We start from the raw sequence: 25,195 nt of genomic DNA on the forward strand, positions 1-25,195 counted from the left end.
CCCTGAGATTCATTACTCTAGGGGGGGCCAGAGTAAAACATTACCCTCTATTTGAGAGGGAAAAAATCGGGCCTAATTTTTGAGCCCAATCCAGGTATACAATTTTAGCCCATAAAATTTACCCCTTGAATTATTCCGCCCCATTACACTCAATCCACGAGGCCCTAAAAGTACATAAATACACAAGTTCACGAATCGTATTATACTCTACTCAAGTATTGACTATTGCGATGGATGCAGTATTATCAATTTATCAGTACAGGAAAGCGGAAAAAGCCGTGTTAGATATGGTCCAAATTAAAAGGAACTCATCTGTCATCAGGAAATTAAAAGGAATATCGTCAAACATAATCGAATAACATTTGTGAGCCTCTTTCATCTCATCTCATCTGTGATCAACATCAAACCTCATCCGATACCATGACATCAGGTATGGTGGCAGTGATGTCATCATCAATTGCAACACGTCCTCTCTTCACTGCTATTATGCCCAACAACAACTTCAACAACAACAGCTCACTCACACTCACTAATACTAAGTGTAGAACAAGAAGACTATCATCAATATGCTGTGAGGTGGCTTTGAGATCTGATTCCGTTGACCATGATGAAGATTTGAAGACAAATTTGGACAAAGTGGGTTGTAAGATTAAGGTGAAAAGGCCACTAAAAGTGTACCATGTTCCCAAATTGCCAGAGGTTGAATTGACACCTGATATGGTTGGTGTTGTTAAGCAGTACGTTGGGTTTTGGAAAGGAAAGCGTATTTCCCCTAATTATCCTTTCAAAGTTGAGTTCTTTATCGATGTCCCTGGCCGCGGTTCTGTTAAACTCTTTGCTCATTTGAGGGAAGATGAATTCGATATCGTTTAATATAATTTCACTTATGTATGTATCAGCCTGTTTGTCAGTTGTATTGATGAATTGGAATACACTCTCCTTTTTATCATAACTTCTAATTAGCCACTGTTATTAGGGTTTTATTTTTTTTGCTATGATTGCTTTGTCTGTTGATGACTATATGGAATAATCACTTCTTTTGATTCATGTAGTCGACCCCCTTATGAGATTAAGGCTTTGATTGATTGATTGATTGCTTTGTCTATTGAATTGAATATGAAAGTTTATATGTTTTCAATGGAATTTGTGGGGAACTGAATGGGATGTGAAAATAACTAGGTTTTATGTAAGTACAGCACAAAATGTGAATTTTAGGGCTTGTGAGAGTGATGTACACATAATTATTTTGTATAAGCGAGCTCTCGAGTTTAAGGTTACAATTTAGGGACAATGTTTTGTCAATATTGCTAGAAATTAAGGAATAAGGATTATGGCTGTGGTAGTTCATGTATGTGCTGCCATGAGATTTTGCTTGGTCCTATAGTGCAGTTGTTCCAGTTCTATGTTAATCAGAATTTAGGCTAAACAATCAAGTGTCGGACACAGAGATAGTATGAATACTTTGCATGATTTTGGTTCAGAATGAACTGTTGAACTATCAGTCTATCATACTGATGTCCAAGTGTTGAGTACCTGACATAGAGAATTGGGTACTTGAGGTAAAAAGAAGAGTCTGACATGCTTTTTAGAAGTTTGGGATTCCCTTTCTGTCTGGTTATATGTTGACAGTGTAATATGAACTAGACAACTAAATCTGTCCAGAGGGAGTATATAATAAGCCAACTGTGGCTCAGTATCGGTAGATATGTGGTACGTTAGGAGTACTTTTTGATTTTCTGGAGATTGAATTCTACTGTATGTGATCTGTGTTAAACAGTCAGTTGTTAACTATCCTCTGGACCAGTTCTTAGCTTCACCTGTTGAGTGCTGTACTTCGGGAATAATGGTGCGTGTTGCCATCCTGAACTTTTGTGTTCAAGGTTCTTCTTCATGTGTGTGTTGTTTAACAAAGAGGAATATTAAAGGGTGTAAAATCTCCTAGCTTGTGTTGAAATCTATGTGAAAAGCTGAGAAATCTGATGAAATCTCAACTCCTGTTGACTTATTTGGATAACTTCTGATTTTTTTTTTCAAGCGTTCTTCCCTGACCCCTTTTGAAAATTTCTATACCCTTTATTTGGCAAATGTCAAGCGGAATAAAAGGGGTACAGTATGGCTCAAGAGATATCCAGCAGGTAACATATGTGTTTCTATGTAAGCAATATAACGCATAATTATTCAGGATATCATACGATTTAAAGGACGCTTAGCTTTTCTAGTTGTTCAGTCACATACTGACATCATTATAAGCTAAAATAGTGCTTCTTGAAGTCTCTAGTTATGATTTTTATATTAGTGCTGACCCCAAGTAGTTTAAGCGGTGAACTACTTCGGTCTTCTTTGTTTCTTCAAAATCTATTGTGCATTTCTGATATACTTGGTGCACAATGTTGTGTGCTTGCAGGCACTGATTTTTTTAGTGTGTACTCCTCATGCGCTGTTTATGCACTGCAGGCACCGTTTTTGTTAGTGTGCACACCTCATGAGCTATTTATGCACTGCAGGCACCATTTTTGTTAGTGTACACACCCCATGAGCTGGTTATGTGCACCTCATTTACCGACATTCGTGCTGCACATAGGTCCATGCAGTTGCCCAAATTTCGTGGCACTGTGATCATATGAAATAATTATGTGTACTTGAAGAGGAAAAGGTGGTGGGATTATGAGCCTCCTAGAGATGCTGGTTGGGGCTGGAAATAGATGCGCATGGTCAAATATATCTTCAAAAATGGCTATAATGAAAATAATTTGATAGCTGGTGAAAATAAGCCATACACATAGCTAGTGCCTACGCCTGCTTGTGCCGGCAATACCTAATATTGAGCTGGTTTGGAATAAGTATAATCTACCCATGCACAATTTCATCTTTTGGTTAATCATGTTGGGGAGAATTAACACAGGGCAAAGATTAGCCCGATATAATATCTGTGCGGACAATTCATGTCTTTTTTTTTTGGCAGTGCTTCTTAGACAGTTCCTCGTTTGTTCTTTGAGTGTGATTACTCTCAAAAATTTTGCAGTCCTTACCTGAATTGGCTAAAATCTATTATTAATAGGTTCGAGACTTTGAGAGATGCGCAAACAGCCTGTTGACCCTTGACAAAGGATGGTTCAGGAAAAAAAGTCAGTCAATCATTTAAATGTGCAGTCAGCTCATCATAGCCTCGGTGTACAGCAGACTGGAATAACACTCTGTTTCTTTCTGTCATGGATGTTAAAAGGCTCAGGAACACTGTTAAATCCAGGATTTTATCTATCTTCTAGACAGTGTAAGTTGCTGATAGTAGATGGCTATAAAATTTGTTAGCTTGTGGTTGTTTAATTAGTTTGGATTTGAGTATCTAGTTTTTGTTGTTGTTTGTTCTTTTAGATGCTAGGTGGCCTGGTCTGAATTTGTGTAACTATACATAATTGGTTCCTTATAAGCAAAATTCTTTCCCGTGCTGATAAAAACAGAGAGATAATGCCGTGTAAAATAAAGATTGGCGTCAAAATACTTCCTCAGCAGTTACTCGTACATGTGGCTTGGCATTTGGCGTGCAATATCATTGTAACTCTCTCCTTATGGCCAAAGTTTTTGGTGAACAAGACAGGGCATTTCATGCTTTTTATGAAAATAAATTTGTAGAGCACAATAAATCTGAGAATAGTAGGTACTGAAAATACAAACTTTGATGCTTAGTAGTCATTCTGGTGGGGGTATTGTACATGGTATTAAAAAAAAATTATATTTCTTAATCATATATTATAGGCAAATAGCAGAATACAATTGTTAAATTATTTGCAAGCTTAAGCTTTTTGCATGGTTCAGTGGAATTGAGTTCTGTTGAGTATCTTTCATTCTGTCATAAGGAATTGTTTTAAGTCGTAGTATGATCCTACTTCAGATATAGCTGATATGTATACCAGTTGATGATCAAGGAAAGTACTTTTTGGATTATATGGTGATGTTGATTTCATCTATAGCAAGCTCCACTACTTTTGTAATGGTTTTGGGATCTTGTAATGGTTTTAGTGAAGAGAATCCGTCATGATCAATACAAAAGTTTGTTGGTTCTTGAAGTCTACAACAAGTATCTACTTATTTCTTACTAAAAAGTAAATACATATTGATGCTTTTGCACTTTTGATGAGTAGTTCTCGTATTTCGTCACCATGTGCAGTGCTTGCAGCCTAAGACTTGGCATCAGTTTGAATTATTTGGTTACATTGTTGCTCTTTGCCTATGTTCAATGTTGTATTGGTCTGTCTGAGATTGGGTATAAGGGTACTTATGTTAAATTATGCAATTCAGACTGTACAGCATATCACTCTGGTCTTATCTTAAAATTTTAATCACTCAAAATCTATTTGCTGGTTGTAGGACTGCAAGAGTTTAACTTCTTGACCAGTGAGAGCTTCCTTGTCCCAGAGATGATTTTCCACCCTGCGATTTTAGGTTTAGTACGTTTCATATTGCTTTGACATAACACAGTAGACAGTTCAATGGTTTGTCTTGAAGTATGTACCGATTAAATTGTCCGCACATATATTATATCGGGGTAATCTTTTCCTTTCTAATCTCTCCATTGTTGGAGAGATTAAATTATTATAATTGAATCCCTTCATTTCTCTCCCCTGCAATTCCGTCATTTATTATTCAATTGATAGATAATCAATTCCTCTAGCCATTTACCTTCCCTTCCTTTCCCTCAATTTTCTTCCATCCAAACAAAGTGTTAAAGTTATTTTTTATTATTGAGAGATAGAGAGAGAGAGATAGAGAGATAAAGAGGGAGGAGGGAAGGGGAGGGACCAAGGGACAGAGTCACAAAGATCACATTTATAAGATTAGTTTATAATAATTTATTCTATAAACATGTAGGAATAGTTAAAAATTATTAATTTGGAAAGAATGTGTGAATGAAAGTTGTTTTGAGGTTTCTTGATGTGTCAAGCGGGAGAATACTCCAAGACTAGATCTGCTGGCGCCTGCACTTGCAACAAATGAAAGCTCCGGTTGTTTAGAGTTCTGCCTCTGACAATCAAGTAACTACCGAAGTTGAGTAAACTGCAGACAGTAATTCTCGAATCCTGAGATTTAGGAGATTTCACTATTGTAAAAACAGATGAATAGTGTATATTTGTAAGATGTAAGCAGTGTAAAGAAAATGTTCCCTCCAAAGGTAATAAATTTTCTTATTTATAGGGTATGGGAGTGCATGTCCTTCCGTATGTCACTATAACCTAGAAGTTTGAACTGTGCAGTTTTGCGGCGTATCGTGATTTGGGCCTCTTGAAGGCCGCCAATTCTCTCAATTTTGAGGGGTGGTACGTGTCTTATCCTGATTTGTTCAATCTGAACGCCTCCTAGGGTGACACATGTCACGACCTGATTAGTCCATCTGTCTAGGGTATTTTGACCTAAATATTTCTCCTCACTACGTGACGTGGCAGGTCACGTGGCGCTTGTGACACATGTCAGTCATGCATAGGTGACAATTAATTTAACCGTTTCATCTTTCGAGTGAAATTATAGGGATGCCCCTGGATTTACCCCTCTACAAATAGATTTTTACCCCCTTTATTTTTGTACTTTTACGAAAAATTTTAGAGAGAGATTAAATTATGTGTTCATTTAGAGAAAAAAAAAGTTACTGCTGCCTGTAGGGAATATATCAAGCATCCCACACTCAAGCCCCGCTGTGATAATACACTTAAGCATGATGGCGTTCAAAGGGAAGGAAGCTAAAGCAAAAGAGTCGCCAACAAGTTTTAGCGTTCACCGGGTGAAGGTTACACCCCCTTCACGATCCATGAGATCGCTAACTCCATAGTGGTCTAGAACCATGATTGGATATTCAGGGATGAAGGTACAAATTCAACCTAAAAGAGATTGAACCTGTCCTTAATAGGCCTCTACTTTATTCTTCTCATATTCATGTGCGCTTTCTGACCAACATACAATTAATAGATTAAACCTAAACTTGTTTAATCTATGTTGGTTGAATATTAATGTACAAGCGAGCAAAACTATTATTTGTGATCACTTGAATTATAATCATATTAGCCTAAGCAAGATTATTAATTATCTTATTAAGCGTGATTATAAGTACGAATTCCCTTTAATCCTGCAAGAGAGGGCGTGATCAAGCAATAACAATAACAATATCAAGCAACATAATAATAACAATCATCATCATAATAATCTCAATAAAGCATGATAATATTAGCAAGATCCTAGGAATGATACTAACAAGATTATAACAAATCCTAGCATGTTACTAAACAATAAAGATCAAAACTTTATCCCTAACATGATACTAACATGATAGATAAAAATAGGAAGTAACATAAACATGATACTAGAAAGCAATAAATAACATCCTAATAACATGATACTAGGAATTAAAACAATATAAACATGCTTTCTATATCAAAAGAGTAATTAAATTACTTACTTCGATGTCTCGTATCTCTTTCTAATAACAAAATACACGAATTAGTAAATTCAAGGAAAATATTAAATCAAACAATTAATTTAAATAATCGAAATAGAGATTTGGGACCAAACCCTTAGAAATTATCAACCTTTCACGTCTAGGGAGAAGGCATCTTCGAACTTGGCTAGGTGTGTCTAGAACTTGTGTATGCGGAATATTATGAAAGGGGAAGGTTTAGAAAGAGGGAGAAGAATAAGCTATTGCTCTTAGAAAATTAAGGATGATTATTGATGATTGTGAATGAATCAAAATGAGGACACGACCCCTATTTATAAGAAAATAGTCCGGAAACGATAGAAAAGAATCTATATTTTAATCAGAATAAAACTGACCTATGTCACCAGCGATAGAGCCCAACGCAAAACGACAAGCATCACGCATGGCAACAGGCTTTGTCATTTGGCGACAGCTTTTTCGTTTGGCGCTAATTAAAAGATAAGACACGTTTTTTTACAGAATCCTCTTCTTAATAAAATTAAACAATTAAACTCCATTTTAATTAATTTTAAATAATATTTTATCATAATAAAACACTTGTTTTATTTCAAATCAAAATCATTATTTTTCTAAAAAGAATAATCATCAATCATAATGTTATTAGAACTCAAAATAACCTTCTAGACTATTTCTAGAAGATTAGAATTAATCCTATAATTTTAGGAATAATAATTAATGGGCCCTCCACTAGATCATTGGGCCATAAAACTATTTCAGACCTAATTTTGTATTTTAGCCATAACTTCCTCATTATTCATTAGTATTGGGCTTATAATATATCATTAAAAATCTCTTCACGAGCTCGACCCAACTACACTATTATTGAACCCTTGTCATGGACCAAGCTAAATTAGACTAGCTATTTTCATAAATAGAGTAAGAGAAGGAATATTTTCAAAAAGAAAGAAAGCTTTTATTAAAAGGACTGCATCACAAGACTTTTCACACTTTCACCTCATTCGATAATAAAGAAACGTGAAAAGTATTCATCACCGGGTTTGGTTTTTGGGGAGACACATTTGGGTGTCTATAGAAGCCCCCACTTTGACTGAGTTTGGAGAAACGTAAGTTTCAAAAATAAAAGTCAAAGTAGCGATAGGGACAGAGAATGATTCAGAATGTTCTGCGATCCTAAACCATTCTTCTATCGCTGATACCTGCAAACTAGCGTTAAACATATAAAAGAGTTAAGAAACGTGTATCTTGCACCGTGGAGCACACGTCTCTGGAGTAACCGATTTTTTTGTTGTGTTTTGTTGTGACAACCTCCACAGTGCCTCATGAATGCCATCGTCAAAGATCGCTGCTTGTAGTTATCCTCGATTGTTTGTGACAATCCTCCTCAGTACCTCGGGAACATCGTCAAAGGTGACTACTTGTAGCCATCTTCAAAGTTGTTGTAGTACCTCGCCACGGTAATACCTCGCCGCTATAGACAATCTCCTCTATACCTTGGGAAATCGTCGAAGACCGCTTCTTGTAGCTATCTTCAACTTTATAATGATAATATTCCGAGAAAAATTATCGAAGACAACCACTTGTTGATCCTCAGTGCTTTTCTTGAATGCTCGCTGTGTTGATATGTTGCTACGGTTGCTTGCTGTGATGGCTTGTCGTGCTAGGTGCTCGACGCATTTTGTAAATGGGTCGGTGCCTTAGCGCTTGTGTTTGCTTGTGAACCATTACCTTGGTGCTTGGGATGAGCTAATGCTTAGGTGCTTTAAGCCATGTGAGACAATCATTGTCAGGTCGATCACCTACTGCGATTGTAATCGAGCCGACTACTAATCATGTCAATTTGCTTATATGGGTTAACTAGCGTACCAAGGAACCCAAAGTGCTGCATTAGGGCGGCATAAATAATTATGGGGACCACAGGCCTTGTCGTTGAGCTAGCGTGCTCAAAAACCTGCTGTCGCCATGTGCAGACGCTGTTGCTATGCGACAGGAATCACGCATTGCGTGATTTCTGTCGTTTGACACTTGAGTCGAGATTTTGAAATAAAAGCCCCTTTCTTCTCCATTTGTCGTGGCTGCTTTATTTTGTTCGGTTTTTGCTTGAACGTTTGAATTGCTCATCCCTCATTTCACAATCAAATTTGCTCAAGTTTTTTGCGAATCGAAGCTCTCGATCTCTAGTTTCCCGATCTATGTAAGTTTTCTCCAAACTCACCTCGGTTTTTGCTGAATTTTGCATGTTTTGTTCACGAATTTACAAAAATTTCAAAGCTTATGTTGCTTAATTCGCCTTTTTTGTTGAATATTATGCCATGAAATTGTTTGTTTATTTTGTATATTGCCTTGGGAGTGTTTTGAGATTTGTTTGACAAGATTTAGTGAAGAAACGAACGTTTTGCCATTGTTAAGCCCTTTGAGTTCATGAGAGCAACGTGGCTTGTTCTTGATGTTCTTGCTAGCTATTCATGCTTAATTTGTCACAATATGTGTCATAGTATCGTAAGAAATTGTTTGATTGCTTGAAAATGCTATTTCTGCTCAAATAAAAATCATGCTCTATTTTAGTACTACGTCCTCTATTTTTGTTCAAACATAGTATTATGCGGTTGGCGAACCTTAGACACTATATAACCTTTGATTTATTATTGGTTTTCATAATTTAGCATATCTCGACGTCGTGTCCTAGCTCTGGTTCTCGTTCTCGCGAAGCTCACCGGGAGGACGAGCCTGTTGACGTAGGCGAGGGAGCTTCCATTAGCCTAGGGGAGTTCCCTAAGTGGGATGAGCGCAGTCTCTACTTCGCGCCCGAGTTTCACATCTTAGAGCGGGTGCGGCTCGGGATGACTGGCAACCGTGTTCACTGCCACATCTCAAGCAACAGGTTTATTGGTCAGCTCTACGATTTGCACTTTCGCGACAACAACGAGTTACGCGAGCTATGGGAGTCTTATGGTCTAACTCCACTACTTCAGGCTACGTGGCCATATACTCTTTCTCATCGAACCGTTCTCTAGTTTGAGCTCTGGTGGAGTTCTTTTGGGACACCACCAACACTTTTCACGTTCCTTGGGGTGATATGACTATCACCCCTCTGGACTTCTCTCTCACCACCGGTTTAGAGTTCCGGACGACTGCGGTTCCATTTGGCAGCAACATTACTGTTTTCTCTCCGGAGGTAGAGGAGTTGATCATCCCTATAGCTATCCGAGCTCGTGGCGAGGCTCGGCTGACGTAGATCAGCGCTCGGCACATTTGCCGAACCATGTTGATGGAGGCCTTTCAGGAGGGTGCGCCTACCCTGGAGTAGCGGGTGCGCATCTTTGCCTTAATTCTTTTGTCGGGGACCTTCTCCCCTGACAAGGGTAGCCGCGTGCTACTCTACTCTATGCCTGCTCTTCTTGACCTTCGTATGGTCGGATCATATGATTGGGCAAGCTTGGCCTATGCTGACTTCCTTCATGGATTGCGACTCGCTTGTTGCCACCGCAGTTTTGACGGGGAAGTCACACTTTCCAGTTTCTAGGGGCTCGTAGCGGTATACTTTATTTCTTTTAACCAAAGCTTGTTTTAGGTTTTGTGCTAACATTTGCTGACACTTCATCCTGTTTTATAGGTATGGTTCTATGAGTATTTCCCTTCTTTTACACCAGCGAGGCCTTTGCCTCGAGGGCTCCCCATTGCTGCCAGTTGGGAAGGCCGTTATAATTAGAGTTTTCAAAAGCTGACCCGACCCAAAATACTAACCCGAACCCGATTATTAACTAACCCATTTTAACCCAAAAAATGGTGACCCAAACCCGACCTGACCCGACCTAAAACCAATCCTAGACCCGAGTTGACCCGAGTATGTGAGACCCAAACCCAAACATGAACTAACCTGGAGATGACCCGACCCGACTGTAGCCGTAAATTATTGACCTGAACCGAACCCGACTTGAACCGAAATTGACCCAAACCCGTTTTAACCCATCAAAACCCAAATTTAACCCGACTTGTTACTAAACCGACTTGAATTCAACCCGACGCGAATTTAACCCGACCCATTACTAACTCGAAATTCAACCCGACCTGTTACAAACCTGACCCGGAATCTACCCGACTTGTTATTGACCTGACCCAAATTCAACCCGACTTGCTATTGACCTGACTCAAATTTTACCCGACATATTACTAACCCGACCCAAAAATTTAACCCGATTTGTTACTAACCCAACCCAAAATCAACACGACTTGTTATTGACTTAATCTAAATTGAACACAAATTGTTCATGATCCGATTTCAAATCACCTTAAATTCAATTTAGACCAACTTATTATTGTTGATTAAAGCATTTTGTCTAGGGAGACCAAGTCGGTTCAGGCCAGCAAAAGAAAGGAGCATTATCCCCAAATTTAAGAGTTATATATAATATATTTGTTTTATGGTCAAAGGAGAAAATTATCTTCCTAAATTATAAGCTATAGTTCCCTAGTATGTTGCCATATATATTATAGTCAAAGGAAATAATTATCTATTTATACTTAGTTGAACCCGTATATGACCCGTCCCGATTAACCCACATATTATTGACTTGAACATAACCCAACTTGAACTCGAGAATGACCCGACTTGCAAATAACCCAACCAGATCATAACCCGCAAATTATTGACTTAAACCGAACCCGAGAATGACCTAACTTGGAAATGATCCAACCTGATTATAACTCGCAAATTATTGACTTGATTCGAACCCGACTTAAACCCGAGAATTACCCAACCTAATTCTAACCTGCAAATTATTGACTTGAATTAAACCCGACTCGAAACCCGAGAATCATCCTAACCCATTTTAACTCGTGAAAACCCGAATTAAACCCGACCTATTCTTCACCCGACCCGAATTTAACCCGACTCGTTATTAACCTGACCTAAACCCGACCCAAACCCGATAAGATGTATGAGCCGACGTGACCCGACTCAAGCACGACCCAACCCAAACCCGACCTGCATAGGTTACGACGTTAACCCGAATTAACCCGACTCGAGTTGACCCAACCCACTCTTACCCGAACCAAACCCGACTTGTTTACCCGAATTGACAGCTCTAGTTATAACAACTGGAGTACTACTGCTCGTGTTCGAGAGTTATTCTCTCAGTACTTTTTCTTAACCTTTTGTGTTGAGCTTATGGATGTTCGTTTTGCAGGAGCCTGAGGTTCATTTTCAGTCATGGGATGATTTCATCTTTCCTGCATTGGCCGTGCAGTACACCGCCCAGCGTCGGTATTTTCAAGGGACATACGACGATGTGGTATACCTGGGTAAGAGAGTTGCAATTCAGCACTCTTTAGAGTCCCTTGTTGTTCCTTCTCGCCCTCCTCATCTTATGTTCGATCAGACGAGGCTGAGGGTTCGGGCGGTTAGGATGCCAGCGGGTTCGGATTGGCGTTGCCATATCCATCTGAGCCGCAGTTATGGAGATAAGCTTTTTCCGCGTTTGGCCCTACCGCCTCTCTTGCCAGAGCCGATAGAGGTATCATTTGTATTTTACATTTGTTTATTCTATAGCCCTCGAGCCAATCCTAATTATTCAGGTTTAACATGACAGGCTTCGACTAGAGAGTTCGTGCCTCCGCTAGTATCCATCGTTTACCAGGGCACTTTTGATCCTGTTGAGGAGATGATTCCTCTAGCTCCTGAGCCATGTCGTTTTATAGAGGAGTTGATACCTCGGCACCAGAATTCAATAAGTCACTTTATTTGTCATCTCATTTGTGTATATGCCTTGATTATTTATGACTTTGTGACCGTGACAATTTTCTTGTGAGGTGCTGACGAGGATGGTTAGAGACATGGACGCCTTCCGTTACAAGCTCGTGAGGTGCTGACGAGGATGGCTAGAGGCATGGACACCTTCCGTTACCAGCTCGTGAGGTTGATCCACTAAGCTAAGAGTCGTCGCGGTGATGATGGCATGGAGGTATTTCTCTTGACACCTCTTATGTTTATATTTGTCTTTCTGTACTTGACTTAGTTTGCTTTTATTTGTTTCAGCCTATTCCTCCGACGCGTACTCGTACGAGACCCGAGGCTAGGAGGGAGAGATAGGGGTCTGACTCGAGGCGTCGTCGGACCTCAGCTGGGAGTCAGGGCGGTCGAGCAGAGTCGGACCGTACTGACCGTACTGCCAGACTATAGGATTCTAGCTCTTCGTATGAGGGTGCATCAGGGGGGTAGACCAGCTTAGGAGGCATGACGTCAGCTCCTTTAGTGGGTGGTGGGACGTACGTGGTTGGCTCGTCGTCGCAGCAGCCACATCAGTCTCAGCATTTGGGAGTGCAGCAGCAGGGTGAGCCTAGATGGGCTGGCCCTACTCTCTCGATTCAGGCTCCTTCAAATCAGGTAGGGGGCGAGGAGCATACTCCACGGATTGTACAGTTCTTTGATACTTTTGGAGTTCCTCTTCATTTGCGTCCTCCACCGTAATAGACGTACATGTATTTGTATTTATTTTGTTTTTGTAGGACTTTGCTTATTTGACTCGGACACTTTGTATATATAGCTATGATTACTATGTTTAGTTTTAGCTTTGCATTTTTAATTTTCATTTTATTGTGTATGCGAGTGTGAAAATTATGACTAACTTTCAATGGAGGGTATCCGACTTTCTCCAAAAAAAAAAATAAAAAATAAAAATCGTGCTTAAACTTAATTAAACTCAATATAATTAAAATATCACAAAAGTGTTTTCCATTAGGTTGGATTGGAGTGGATAATGATTTGAAAATGGTGAAAGCCGTAAAATTGCAGTACAAATTTGAGTCAACGTTAAGAAAAACTTGGTTAGCGTAGTGCGCAAGGCTACCGTGACATTCACCTGGCCATCGCGATGCGACAAGGATCACGCGACGTGTAATTCCTGTCGCATGGCGCTGGATTTATTTCTCTGAATCCCAACAGGATTCGGTTTGCATCAATTTTGTGTATAAATTGCCCCCAAATCTGACGATTTATGTATACACTACAAGAAAAAGGGGAATTAGCGACGGCCAATGTAGTTGCAAATCCGTCGGATTAGAGACTAAAGAGAGCAATGTCTTAAGACTACAGAGACCAATATTTTGTGATGGATTAGCGATTACAAGACTAAATTTTAGCGACTACGAGACTAAACTTTTGCAACTACAAAGACTAAATTTATTTTGCAATGGATTAGCGACTTACCACTGAGACCAATTATTTTGCAACCAACCAATTAGTCGCTAAATTTTTGCGACTAACTATCAATATTTGGAGACCATAATTTACTAGTTACCAATATCAATAAAAAAGAAAGGTGCCCACGAATAAATTCAAATAACCAAAATGCTAATTTTATTTAAATATCCAAACTATCATCAATATTGTATCAATGTAGTAAAAAATAATATCATAATTCATATGACTAATCCATAACCATTATAAAAATGCAAAACTAAATACTATAGCTTATGAATAGTAACTTCTGGTGCTATTACATAGATGCCCTTACAATTAATGAATTGCCCAAATTGCCCTTGCTTAATCAATTGCCTTCCGTGATAGCTGTAATTGAGAGTGGGCCCCTTGCTTCTACACCGACTTCCCTCTCTCCGTTTTCATCTCAGAAGGAAAGGGTCAGAGGCTCAGAGCATTTGATTAAGCAAGGAGAGAGAAACCTAGAGAGAGAAAAATTCAGCAACTCAAGACCATCGATCATCGCTTTCGACGATGGGGCTTCGATTCTTCTCAGCCTCCGAGGTTGTGGAAAATGACTTTCCGATCGTCACATTTATCAGGTTCGATCTTGTTCTTGTTGTTTTCGATATGTTCAATGTGTATTCGATTTTTTTTGGTTGAATCTTTGTGGGTGTATTTGAGCAAAATCGCTTCGTTTTTATTGGGGTTTATTTGATCGATTTGTTTTCGATTTTTTTGGCTTTATTTGGTCGATTGGTTTTCGATTATTTTGGGGTTTATTTGATCGATTTGTTTTCGATTTTTTGACTTTATTTGGTCGATTGGTTTTCGATTATTTTGGGGTTTATTTGATCGATTTGTTTTCGATTTTTTTTTTATTTATTCAATTGGTTTTCGATTATTTTAGGGTTTATTTGATCGATTTGTTTCTGGTTTTTGGTTTTCGTTTTTTGGGTTAAATTTGTGTGACTTATCATTCTTTTTGGTTGAATTGTCGGATTTGTAGTTGAATTGTTGATCTCTAGGTACAATTCTCTCCCTCCTTTCTCTTCTGAGGTTTCTCCAACCCTCCACTGAAGCAATTCCTGGACTTTCCTCTCCATTGAAGAAGCTTGAGAGGTTATTTGATGATTCTCTAATCTCGAGGTTTGATTCTCTCTTCTTTCACTCTCGTGTTCTAATTGTTTGAATGTTCAGCTCTTTGATTAAATTTTTCCTTTTATTTGAATGTTGACTGATTTAGCTCCCTTTCCTGTGAAATATTTGGAGTACGTTGTGTGTTTTTCTAATAAAATGTGGGAAAGTTTTGAATTTTATTTGTTTTTAGAATAAATATGTCAAGTAATCGCAGAAATTAAATAGATGTTTGTGGTTAATATTCAAATTGTGGTGATAAATTTCTGTTCTGTGCAACAAATTGTTTGGATTATGGCTTACACATGTAATTTTAATGATGCATTGGTTTGGGATGTATAATTTGCAACTGATATGAAATGGAGGAGCTGATTTGGTTTTAGTGTTTTCGGATGCTTAATTATAGGCTATATGATCTGAGTAATTTGTTTTTGCTTTTATGGTTGATTGATGGGTACTTTTGTTAAGAAGAAATGGGTGAGGAGGCTACTAAAGTTGTTGTACCGGAGTTGGTTTTGAAAAAGCAGAAGAGGAAGGAAGAATGGGCTTTGGCCAAGAAAGAGGATCAGGATGTTCAGAAGAAGAAGAGAGTTGAAATCAGGAAGCTGATCACTAACTACAGCAGTAAATTTGATCACATTAATTAATTACACAGAATTCAGCAAGTGCATCAGGAATAATAACTTAATTAAGCTGATTTATTTTCCGAAAGTATGTTGAATTGTTGATCCCACTAGCAACAAGCATATATTCTTTCATGATTCAAACCTTCTATTCATAACTTCTTTGTATTAAAAGGTGCAATTAAATCATAATGAATTACTGCATTAATAAAAATGTCTCAAAAGAATAATATATTGTCTTAAAAAATTACTGCATTAATAACCTTGATAAAAGTCAGCTCTCTGATTTGATTCTTCTTTTCCCCTAATACAATCATAATTAATTATGCTATGTCAATTGGTCTAGAAATTACATGTCTTTTAAATGTTTAACAATACTTATCTTTCTAATAAATTAATCATATACTACCTCCGTTAACTATTAATCATATACTACCTCCGTTAATCATATGGTGATTTCTTGTATTGATTGTATGTTCTGTCTACACTTCTTAGTTCTTATAGAAGCAGGAAACTGATAATTTATTAATCATGTCATCATGATTACTAAATTATAGGGATATTAGATGGTCATACAATTAAATAAGTTATAAGCAATACTTTTACTGCATCTGATCAAGCTTTAATTTTCTCAATCCCTCTTCCTCCAAGTAAGCAGAAAGATGTTATGTACTGGTGGCCTAATAAGAGTGGTGTCTAAAGCGTCAAGTCAAGCTATTGGTTAGGTAAAAATAGCCCTTTGCCTCTGCTTTCCCAGGGTGATTTGGAGGTTTGGAAGAAGATTTGGAAGTTGTTGGGACCTCCCAAACTCAGGCACTTTATTTGGCGTGCGTGTAAGAATTTCCTTGCTGTTAAAGAAAGGCTTATGTTCCATAATATCCTCCCTAATAGCTCCTGCTCAATTTGTAATCAGGGGTGTGAAACTACCATTCATGCCATTTTTGAATGTAGTATTGCTAAGGAGATTTGGGCAGCTAGCAATATTGTGAGTTTGTTATCTTAAGCCCCTGCCACTTCTTTTGCTAATAGATGGATGTGGGTAGCACCACAGGTTTCTAAGACTGAACTAATGGAGTTCTGTACTCTAAACTAATGGAGTTCTCTTTTCTGGGGTGGGCTGCGTGGCGTGGGAGAAATGAGCTCGGTTTTCCTTGCCTCTGGGTTTATGAAGATGGTGCATGATTATGAGGAGTATGCTGTGAGGATCTCAAAACCAGTCCCACGTCAGTCTTTTGCTTCAACAAAATCTTGGAGTTTCCCGCAAGAAGGTATGATTAAAATTAATTGCAATGCCCACATTGGTAATGTAACGGGACTTGGTGTGGTTGCCAGGGACCATTTGGGTAATAGTTTGGTGGCAGTGGTACGTGCTGAAGCTGCGGGGTGGACTGCTATTGTGGCGGAAGCGGCTGCTTTCTGGTTTGGTGTACACTCGCACTGAGGATGGGCTACTCAAAGGTTCATATGGAATGTGATGCTACCAATGTGGTTCAAGGTGTGAAGACAAATGTCGTGGGACTATCCCCTTTTCACCAGTTTATTGATGCAATTAGCATAGCCACAAAATCTTTCTCTCATTTTAATATTAGTCATGTAAGTCGGGCGGGATACACTCTAGCTTATTTAGTGGCTAGGTTCGATAGTTGTAATTATAAGGAGTTTGTTTGTTTTGGACCTTTCCCTCAAAGTCTCGTGACTTTGGCGGGACTTGATTTAATCTAATATTATACTGTCCGGTGTTTTCACAAGATGCAATTAAATAAGTTGGGATAATAGTAATATCTTGAGGGAGGAGTAGTTTCTATAAATGTCAGTGGTGAAGAGGGGAGAGAGAGAGAGAGAGAGGTTGTGTACGTCTTTTATAGGAATACTGCCTTAGTATCCCAAACTGATATTATTAGACTTTAGTTTTTTGTACAACAACATGATCCATAGCTGAGGTGTGAGGTAAGTACTAATTGAAATTTTAAATAAAATATATTTGATTTTGAAGGCTTTGCTCGTATTGTGTTACTATTCTAATTTTTTCGTATCATGGTGCAATTTTTATTTCTTTATATTTATTGGCAGTTTGTTGGGAGCCATTAGGCAAAGAAGAGTGCAAGAGGCAATGGCACAGCGCGACGGAGATAGTTTGACATAAATACTTGATTGTGTCGGTTTTTTTTAAATCAGATCTTTAAACCCTTAAATGTAATATTTGTTTTATTAATGTAGTATATAGTCTTATATTAGAGAAATGAGACATTGTTGTAAAACTTTTTTCACCTAGATTTTTCAATTTTGACTCAAATATTAGAAATAGTGACATTCGTTTATTCACCATTAGTAGTATTCTAAGTTTGTTTAAGCTCTGTTTGCTTATTAAACATTCAATGTCATTCGTTCATAAATGTGGTTTTGTGACAATAATGGAAATGTTAGCTAATTTGTAGCATTTTTAGAATAAAACGTTTACCCTTATAGTAAAATTAAGGGGAGAGAGAGAGGGAAAAAGGGAAGGAGTAGGAGGAGAGAGAGAAAGAGAAAGAGAGAGAGGGGAAAAGAGGGAGGGAGTGGGAGGAGAAAGAGAGTGAGATGGATCTAGAGAGAGAGAGAGAGAGAGAGAGAGAGAAGGGTCCGGATAGAGAAAGAGAGAGACATATGAGCCAGGAGTAGAGGGATAGGGAGACAGCGAGAGATATATATATATAAGGGTCAGAAGAGAAAGAAATAAAGCAATTAAGAGAAAGAGGGGCAGGGAGAGAGGGATAAAAAGTGAGATGAGTCGGGAAAGAAAGAGAGAGAGGGAGGCTTACCAAACCGCTCAAATCATACAGCAGTGGATAGGAAGGAGAAAAAAGGAACATTAAAAAAAAAGTTAGTGACTACCATACAAATAAGATCCCCTAATCATTACGTTAATACCACTCCAAAATACGAAACACGATCACATCATGAATCTTACATATCTTACCGTCGAGGGGGGGGGGGACACATAGCGCGCGCTCAAAAGTAAAGTTATTCCCTCCAACCGTATTATCTAAAAATCGTACATAATTTAATTTAACAAGCAAATAAACTTTAATACATACACATGATATTTCTCATTCATTTTATACACTCCGTATCAGTTACAAACTCTAACAATTATAATTTTCAATAGAAGAACCACTTGAAAATTTTCTACTTTAAATAGTCTAACAAACATATATACAATTCTTTTATATATTTTACATTTAATACATTTTACATAACTTTAACCTCTAATATTGCATTTCCTTATTATTAATCCTTATTATCATAATCATTTAAAATATAACTCTTCGAAAATTATTTAGGTACTCAATAAACCATATTATGTTCTGAAATAATATCTACAACAATAGTATACTTTTTTTAAAAATCATTAAATTCTAACAAATTCTAGATAACTTCACTTATATCAATTGTTTTTCCATACATATATCTCCATAGAAACTTTATCACTATTCCTTGTTAGTACTTACAAATTCTTGTATCCTTGCTATTACAAAACCGAATACAACCACGAATATTACAATAACCGAACACAACTACGAATTTTACTTATCTTACAAGCTTTATCACTACCCCTTCTAACAACTTATAAATTAAAAAAGCCTCTATAATTACTTGACCTAAACAAAATCACGAAAACCTCAAAAAAGGAACAATTTCACGAATCATACTTATCTTGCCGTCGAGGGAGCACGCGCAACGCGCGTGCTTCAACGACTAGTTATTTCAAAAATCAACTCCCACACAAAGGAATCTACTTCCAATAAGAACTAATGACGATATAAAAATACATCTCCAAAAATAAATTCAAATGTTCACAAAATTACCACCCGGGTGAGATTAGAGGCCTAGAAGGACAGTAATGTTGGACAAGAGTTATCATTTCCTTCAATGTTTTGTGCATATCCATTTTTTCCTTCTTCCAAGTAGCTTTCCTTAGCATATTTTAAGCTTTCCGCATCCATTTTTTAGCTTTCTTCTGCCTTGTTATGGTTTTCTTCCGCCATCTTCTTTAATTCTTCAACTTGAGAACATAGTTGGGAAATCATGGAAGTAGTGAAAGATGATGCAGTATGATGGGAGTAGGATCACTCTTTTAGTACATTTGTGAAGCGCTGCGTAAATCGTAAACTTTTCCTTTCTTTTACCCACCTACCTCCAAATAGACTTTGTAAGGGCTTACCTCAATTCCTTTGTTTTTATATTTTCCTCAAGTTTTACCATATATTCTCCCTGCATTAAGATATGTAGTAGTAAGTATAGTTTCAATTGTTAAAGCTTCAAGACTTGAAGCATAAAAAAAAAATGCAACACTTATATAATATAATTAATGAAAACAACTATTAGTAAAAATTATAGTTTGGAGTATTATGTAATTATATGTGACCCAAAAACAAAGAACCAAGTAATATGCAGAGTATTTCCTCAAAAAAAAAAAAGGTAATATGCAGAGTATTATCAAACATTTTCAGTGACGTTAATTATTCAGGTAACTTAAACAGTGTGTGTGTGGGGCTATGTCAAGCCTAGAATAATTTTTTACAAAAAAGGCACATATCAAAGAAGGACCCGGCTTAAAACCAACATCTAGATCACAAATAGAGCACTCCAACATCTCCCATATATGAAAGCACTCTTGGTTTTCTTCCCCTGTTGTTGTCAACTTTCGTATAGATATAAAAGCAGAATAATGAGTGTGCGTGTTGTATCGCAGCAGGTGTTTCTTTGAAACATTCTGCACAGTGTTAAATCTCTAAAGCTTCTAGATAGGATGTTTCCCTTGTGATGAGAACCTCCAGGAGAAACACATACCCCATTTGATTTTTCTACATTAATAACTATTATCAGTTAGTATTAAGTCACATGAGTTAGTAAGAAAATTCAATAAAAAGTGTTGCAATAATTAAAACTACAATGCATTATGCCTTTACTTATCATCTTGCCTGAATAACATAGTTTATCACCCAAATCTTGAATAAGATGTTATATTTACTTATCTATATATCACAGCTTATTCTGTAAAACTTGATGGTCATGGATTTCTAAAAATTTATAATTTACTATTTGATAAAGTGATACAACTAATCCTAAAGCACGTTGATTAATTTTCTTAAAAAGTTAGGCAACATAGGTATCCACAGAAAATTCAATATACACTTGCCTAAGATCCATAGCAATTTCAAAATCTAAATTACTAAGTAGCTTCAAACATATTCAAAACTAGACTACAAATAGATAGTCTAGTGTTTCTTTAAATTGTCAAGAGGACTATATATATTACACAACATAAGCTTAACTTAATCCTAATTTCGATAACTTTCTAGTAGAGATTTAAATGGTTGGAAACATTACCCTATTTGTTGACATACTTGCCGACATAATAATTCGAGTCAAATTTCTAAAAAGCCACAAACAACTTACAAAAGAGTACAATAACTAATACTATGATAAGACTTAAGAACTATCTTATATACTTATTCAGATGCCAGGCTATGTATGTGTAATTAGAAAATGCTCACAAATCTACAACATATAACTAAATGCAGAATCTGGGAAGCAGACATAACCAGATTGTGAGAAGCTATATAGAGAATACTAAGTGTCGTGACAAGATGCATCCAAAGTAGATTTTTCATATTCAGCAACAAAGAAAGAAAATGCTTCCCCACTCAATTAACCTAGTGTTATTTTAGCCCCTAACTTGTTGCCCCACAACTCAATTAACTAACACCAAATTCTTCCTCTCCAAACTCTCTTAAACAACACCACATCAAACAACCCCATTAGGCGTTGCTTGATATCATCTTGTTCTCACACACCCTACTTGTCGCGCACCTACCAACCTCATCACACACCCGCAATACTAGCGGCAACACACTCAACTCCCACCCATCCACCCAACCGTAACCATGCACCAAACCACTTTTCCCCTGCAACAACAACCATGCAGCAGCTGCGCAAAGAGAAGCCTTGCATTCACACCCCATTATTGAAACTTCTTCTCCCTCGCGCCCATTCCAGCGACCACCCACAACCATTGCCACAACAATTAAGCGCAACAAATTAGGCCCAAAACACAATAAAATCAGAGCAAACAAGAATTCAATGGAGTTCGAGCGAACCTCAATACACTCCAACCATTGATTACCCAATTACAAATATAACTACTCTAACCAATCAACCCCCTTCTTCAGAAATTTTATATTTTAGCACTATTAGAGGGGAAAAAATAGGATCTGAATAACCAGACTTAAGTTTTTACATAGACATTAATTAGGGCTTTTTGCAAAATCGCTCAAATTTGAATGATTTTTCATTAATTGACTTCAACCAGACCATGGAAACCAAAGTAAAATCAATAATTGGACAAAAAATTCAATGATAACCCTAAAATTCATAGTTGGCTAAATAAAATTAGCGAAAGATAGATTGGCCTGTAGAAAGGGGAAGAATGCGTCAGACTTTAAACAATTAAACTTACCTGGTAAGAGAATTGGTGGCGCAGGCCACGCAGCGGAGGTAGATCGACATGAGCGACAATGAGGGTTGATTATCAGAATTAGCCTTCTGCGTGTTTTATTTTTTAGGATGAAGAGTTTGTTCAGCATAGATGAATAATTGACTTAACACTTTTTTTTTTGAGGAAATATAACTTGAGACTTAAGAGTGATTGATTAAGTCAAGTTTTTGTTATATTTCTTTTTTAATACGAGTAAATTTTAAAAACAAGGGTAGAAATTACCAAATACCAACTAGTTTCAATGTTACTCGCAATTTTTTTTTTAAAAAAAAAGTTTCAAAATGAAATTAACCCTAGCAACTACAATTTAGTTGCAAAAATTATTATAACGTCGCAAATTAGCGATCACATAGCAACTACTGCAAAATCAGTTGCAAAATTTGCAACTACTCATATCTTTGAGTTGCAAAAATATTTTTTACAACTGAATATTATGGTTGTTGTAAATATCAGTCGCAAATCAGCAACCGCATAGCAACTAATGCAAAATTAGTTGCAAATTTTGCGACTGCCTGTCTTTTCAGTCGCAAAAGTACTTTTTGCGACTGAATATTAGGATAGTCGCAAATATCAGTTGTTAATTCCCTTTTTTCTTGTAGTGATAGTTGAACATATTTAAAATAGTGCTAGCTTTTATTTCTTAATCATGTCTAAGAGTTTTTGCGATTTCACTCGTGAGTGATGTCGGTCTCTGGCCGCTAAGGAGAGAAAAGAACTTGACTTTTTCCACTTGAGAGGTATATATGGTATAAAGGGGGTAGATCTTGACATAGACTTTGTTCATACCGCCTTGGAAAATTGGGATTCAGATACTCATTGCTTTAGACATGGTTATGATGAAATTTGTCCTTTACCCGAAGAATTTGGTGCCATTTTAGGCTTCCCTTCCCTAAATCTTGCGGTAATTCCAAAAGTAAATGAGTATTATTAAAAATATTTTGAGCGTTTCCTTAATCTTAAGGATAAGGACTTGAAAAATATTGTGCATGGAAACATAGTTAATTTGAAAGAATTTGCACGCTTATATTTTGACGGACCACGCTCTGAATTTTTTCATGTTTATAGGAGGAGAGCTTTCCTTTTTTGCATGCTAAACCAATATCTTCTCACTAGTGGTAATATTCATGAGGGCCAAGCTATTTTAGCATCTGTCATGGAGCAAATTGAATCAGGTAGAAATCTGATGCCTTTGATTGTTGGAGAAACCATACTTGGTTTGGACAAATTAAAAAACAATCCAAAAGCACCTCTTTGAGGTTCTCCAATATTATTACAGGTAGAAAATTAATACTTTTAACTGCATAAATCAAAATATTTAACTTTGTATATTAATAATAATTATTTGCATTGATATTTTTACAGATGTGACTAATGGATAGGCTTGAATTAATTAGCCTTCCTGACAATGTTGATAACTAATCCCCAAATTACTTTGTAAGACGGAAGAAAAGATTTTGCATAAAGATGGGCCGCCTGGAGTGGAGTAGCATCTTTGAAACTTGCGACTTTACCATCAGATGTGTCATTCCTTGGTGGAAAATTGAAAAGATGGTTGGTGTCAATAGCCAGTCTTTTTGCCGTCTTCCTAGCTTGTCAAAATTGACTTTTTTATTACCCTTAGCTTCCAGGGTGAGGAGACAATATGGACTTGCTCAAACTGTTCCATCTGGTGATCTTCGTTGTCCCTATGAATTTCCTGTTTCACAAGATGCAGAGAGATTTGATGATTATTGGTGTGCTAGACCTTTATGAGAATTTGTTATCCAGAAGATACCAACTTCCTTGTTTAGGGATATGAAGCAATGGCTACTTGTTAGATCTCAAAAGGACAAGAATAAGGCTCGAAAACTTAGTAAGACCAATGTGAAAGATCGCCTAGGGAACAAGAAATAAAATTCCTCCTAAGGAGCGTTTGGGTGAAAGAGTTGAATTCAAGACTCCTATTATGCCTAAGAAGAAAAGTTCTAAAGGTAACGAGAAAAGAAAAGCTGACTCTACAAAAAAGAAAGTGTGGGATGAAAAGAAGCACATTGTAATGGCTATTGGAGAAACTATCAACACCAAGATTGAGTATATGTAATACCCCGTATTTTTATACGTATTTTATTTTAAAATATGTATTTTATAAAGTATTTGAATAATTTTAATATCTTAATTATGGTATTTTAACTAATATATTTATAAGGAAAGTTTATTTAATTTCTTTATTTATAAATGTTGGGGTTTTATTTTAAGAAAGTTTAATTTTAACAAGTTTTATTAGGGAAAGAATTAGGAAAAACTAAAAGAGGGAAGTTTAGGGAAAAAGGGATTGGTAGAGAAGGGGTATAAATATCCTACTTATGAGGCAAATCAACTTTGCCCAGAGTGGAGAAAAACCCAAGGTAAACTTCTCTCTCTCTTTTCTCCTTATTTTCTTTCTTTTTCTTTCCCCCTTCCCCTTTCTTATTTTTCGGCTGCTCTGTTTTCCGCCCCCTCCACCGCTGCTAGCCACCGGAAGCAGGTGGCCGCCGCTACCAGCAGCGTCAGCCGCCGGCAGCAGGTGGCCGCCATTGCCAGCAGCCGACAGCAAGCGGCTGCCATGCCTCCTCTTCCCCTTTTTCGAGTGTAAAAAAAAAATTAACTTTATTGTTCTAATTTAATCTATGTTCAAATCTAATTGTAAATTATGAGTTTTGGGATTTGATTTTGATGTTTGATTATAATAATTATGTTGATTAATTTTCAGATTTGATTTTTAATTAAAAAGCCCCAATTTTGAAACCCTAGGTTCATGATTTATGAGTTATTGAAGGATTATGATGTATATTGGTTTAGATCTTTGTTTCAAGTGTTTTAAGGCTTAATTACATCAAGTTTTAATTAAAATAAAGTGCTGGAATTTTATGTAGAACACTTAATATTATGTTTCTTGAAGGAATTTTAATTACCCATTAATTGGGACTTAATTATGTTGTTTTAAAAATAATTTCAGCTTACTTTAATTAAATTATGAGGGGTTTTAAAATAGTATATATTGCTGGAAATTTGTTTAGAGTGGATTTTAATACTCTATTATGATTTTATTGTGTAGGAGACTTCGAAGTAAGCAATTTCTATTAGTTGTGGCGATTTTAAGATCGTACTCAAGTTACGTTCGCGTACTTAGTATATTTTGGTGATGTAGTATCATGCTAGGCTTGATTTAAATCAATTACAAGTAGTATCATGCTAAGGTCTATGATTGAAATTGTGAATTATTGGTGTTGGTGATTGAATTGTGA

The 25,195-nt window shown here is 37.0% G+C and overlaps 1 protein-coding gene and 2 long non-coding RNA genes across 4 annotated transcripts; 2 read left to right on the forward strand and 1 right to left on the reverse strand.

Annotated features, from left to right (window-relative positions):
- The first annotated feature begins 296 nt into the window (after nucleotides 1-296).
- Nucleotides 297-1,093, forward strand: LOC110712672 (ferredoxin-thioredoxin reductase, variable chain, chloroplastic-like). Its single transcript, XM_021891141.1, has one exon. The coding sequence runs from the start codon at nucleotides 421-423 to the stop codon at nucleotides 871-873; it is 453 nt and encodes a 150-aa protein (XP_021746833.1). The 5' UTR covers nucleotides 297-420; the 3' UTR covers nucleotides 874-1,093.
- Nucleotides 1,094-14,049: 12,956 nt separating this feature from the next.
- On the forward strand, nucleotides 14,050-17,712 carry LOC110712735. Of its 2 annotated transcripts, XR_002509689.1 has the most exons (3): nucleotides 14,050-14,236; nucleotides 14,644-14,783; nucleotides 15,243-17,712. It is a non-coding gene; the product is annotated as an uncharacterized LOC110712735 (long non-coding RNA). The 2 variants fall into 2 exon arrangements; XR_002509688.1 differs by having other exon boundaries at nucleotides 14,644-17,712.
- Nucleotides 17,713-18,785: 1,073 nt separating this feature from the next.
- Nucleotides 18,786-22,231, reverse strand: LOC110712677. Its single transcript, XR_002509659.1, has 2 exons — nucleotides 21,894-22,231; nucleotides 18,786-19,645 (listed from the first exon to the last, which is right to left on the reverse strand). It is a non-coding gene; the product is annotated as an uncharacterized LOC110712677 (long non-coding RNA).
- Nucleotides 22,232-25,195: the final 2,964 nt, after the last annotated feature.

The sequence above is a fragment of the Chenopodium quinoa genome, unplaced genomic scaffold (assembly GCF_001683475.1).
Source record: "Chenopodium quinoa cultivar QQ74 unplaced genomic scaffold, ASM168347v1, whole genome shotgun sequence".
Taxonomy (NCBI): domain Eukaryota; kingdom Viridiplantae; phylum Streptophyta; class Magnoliopsida; order Caryophyllales; family Amaranthaceae; genus Chenopodium; species Chenopodium quinoa.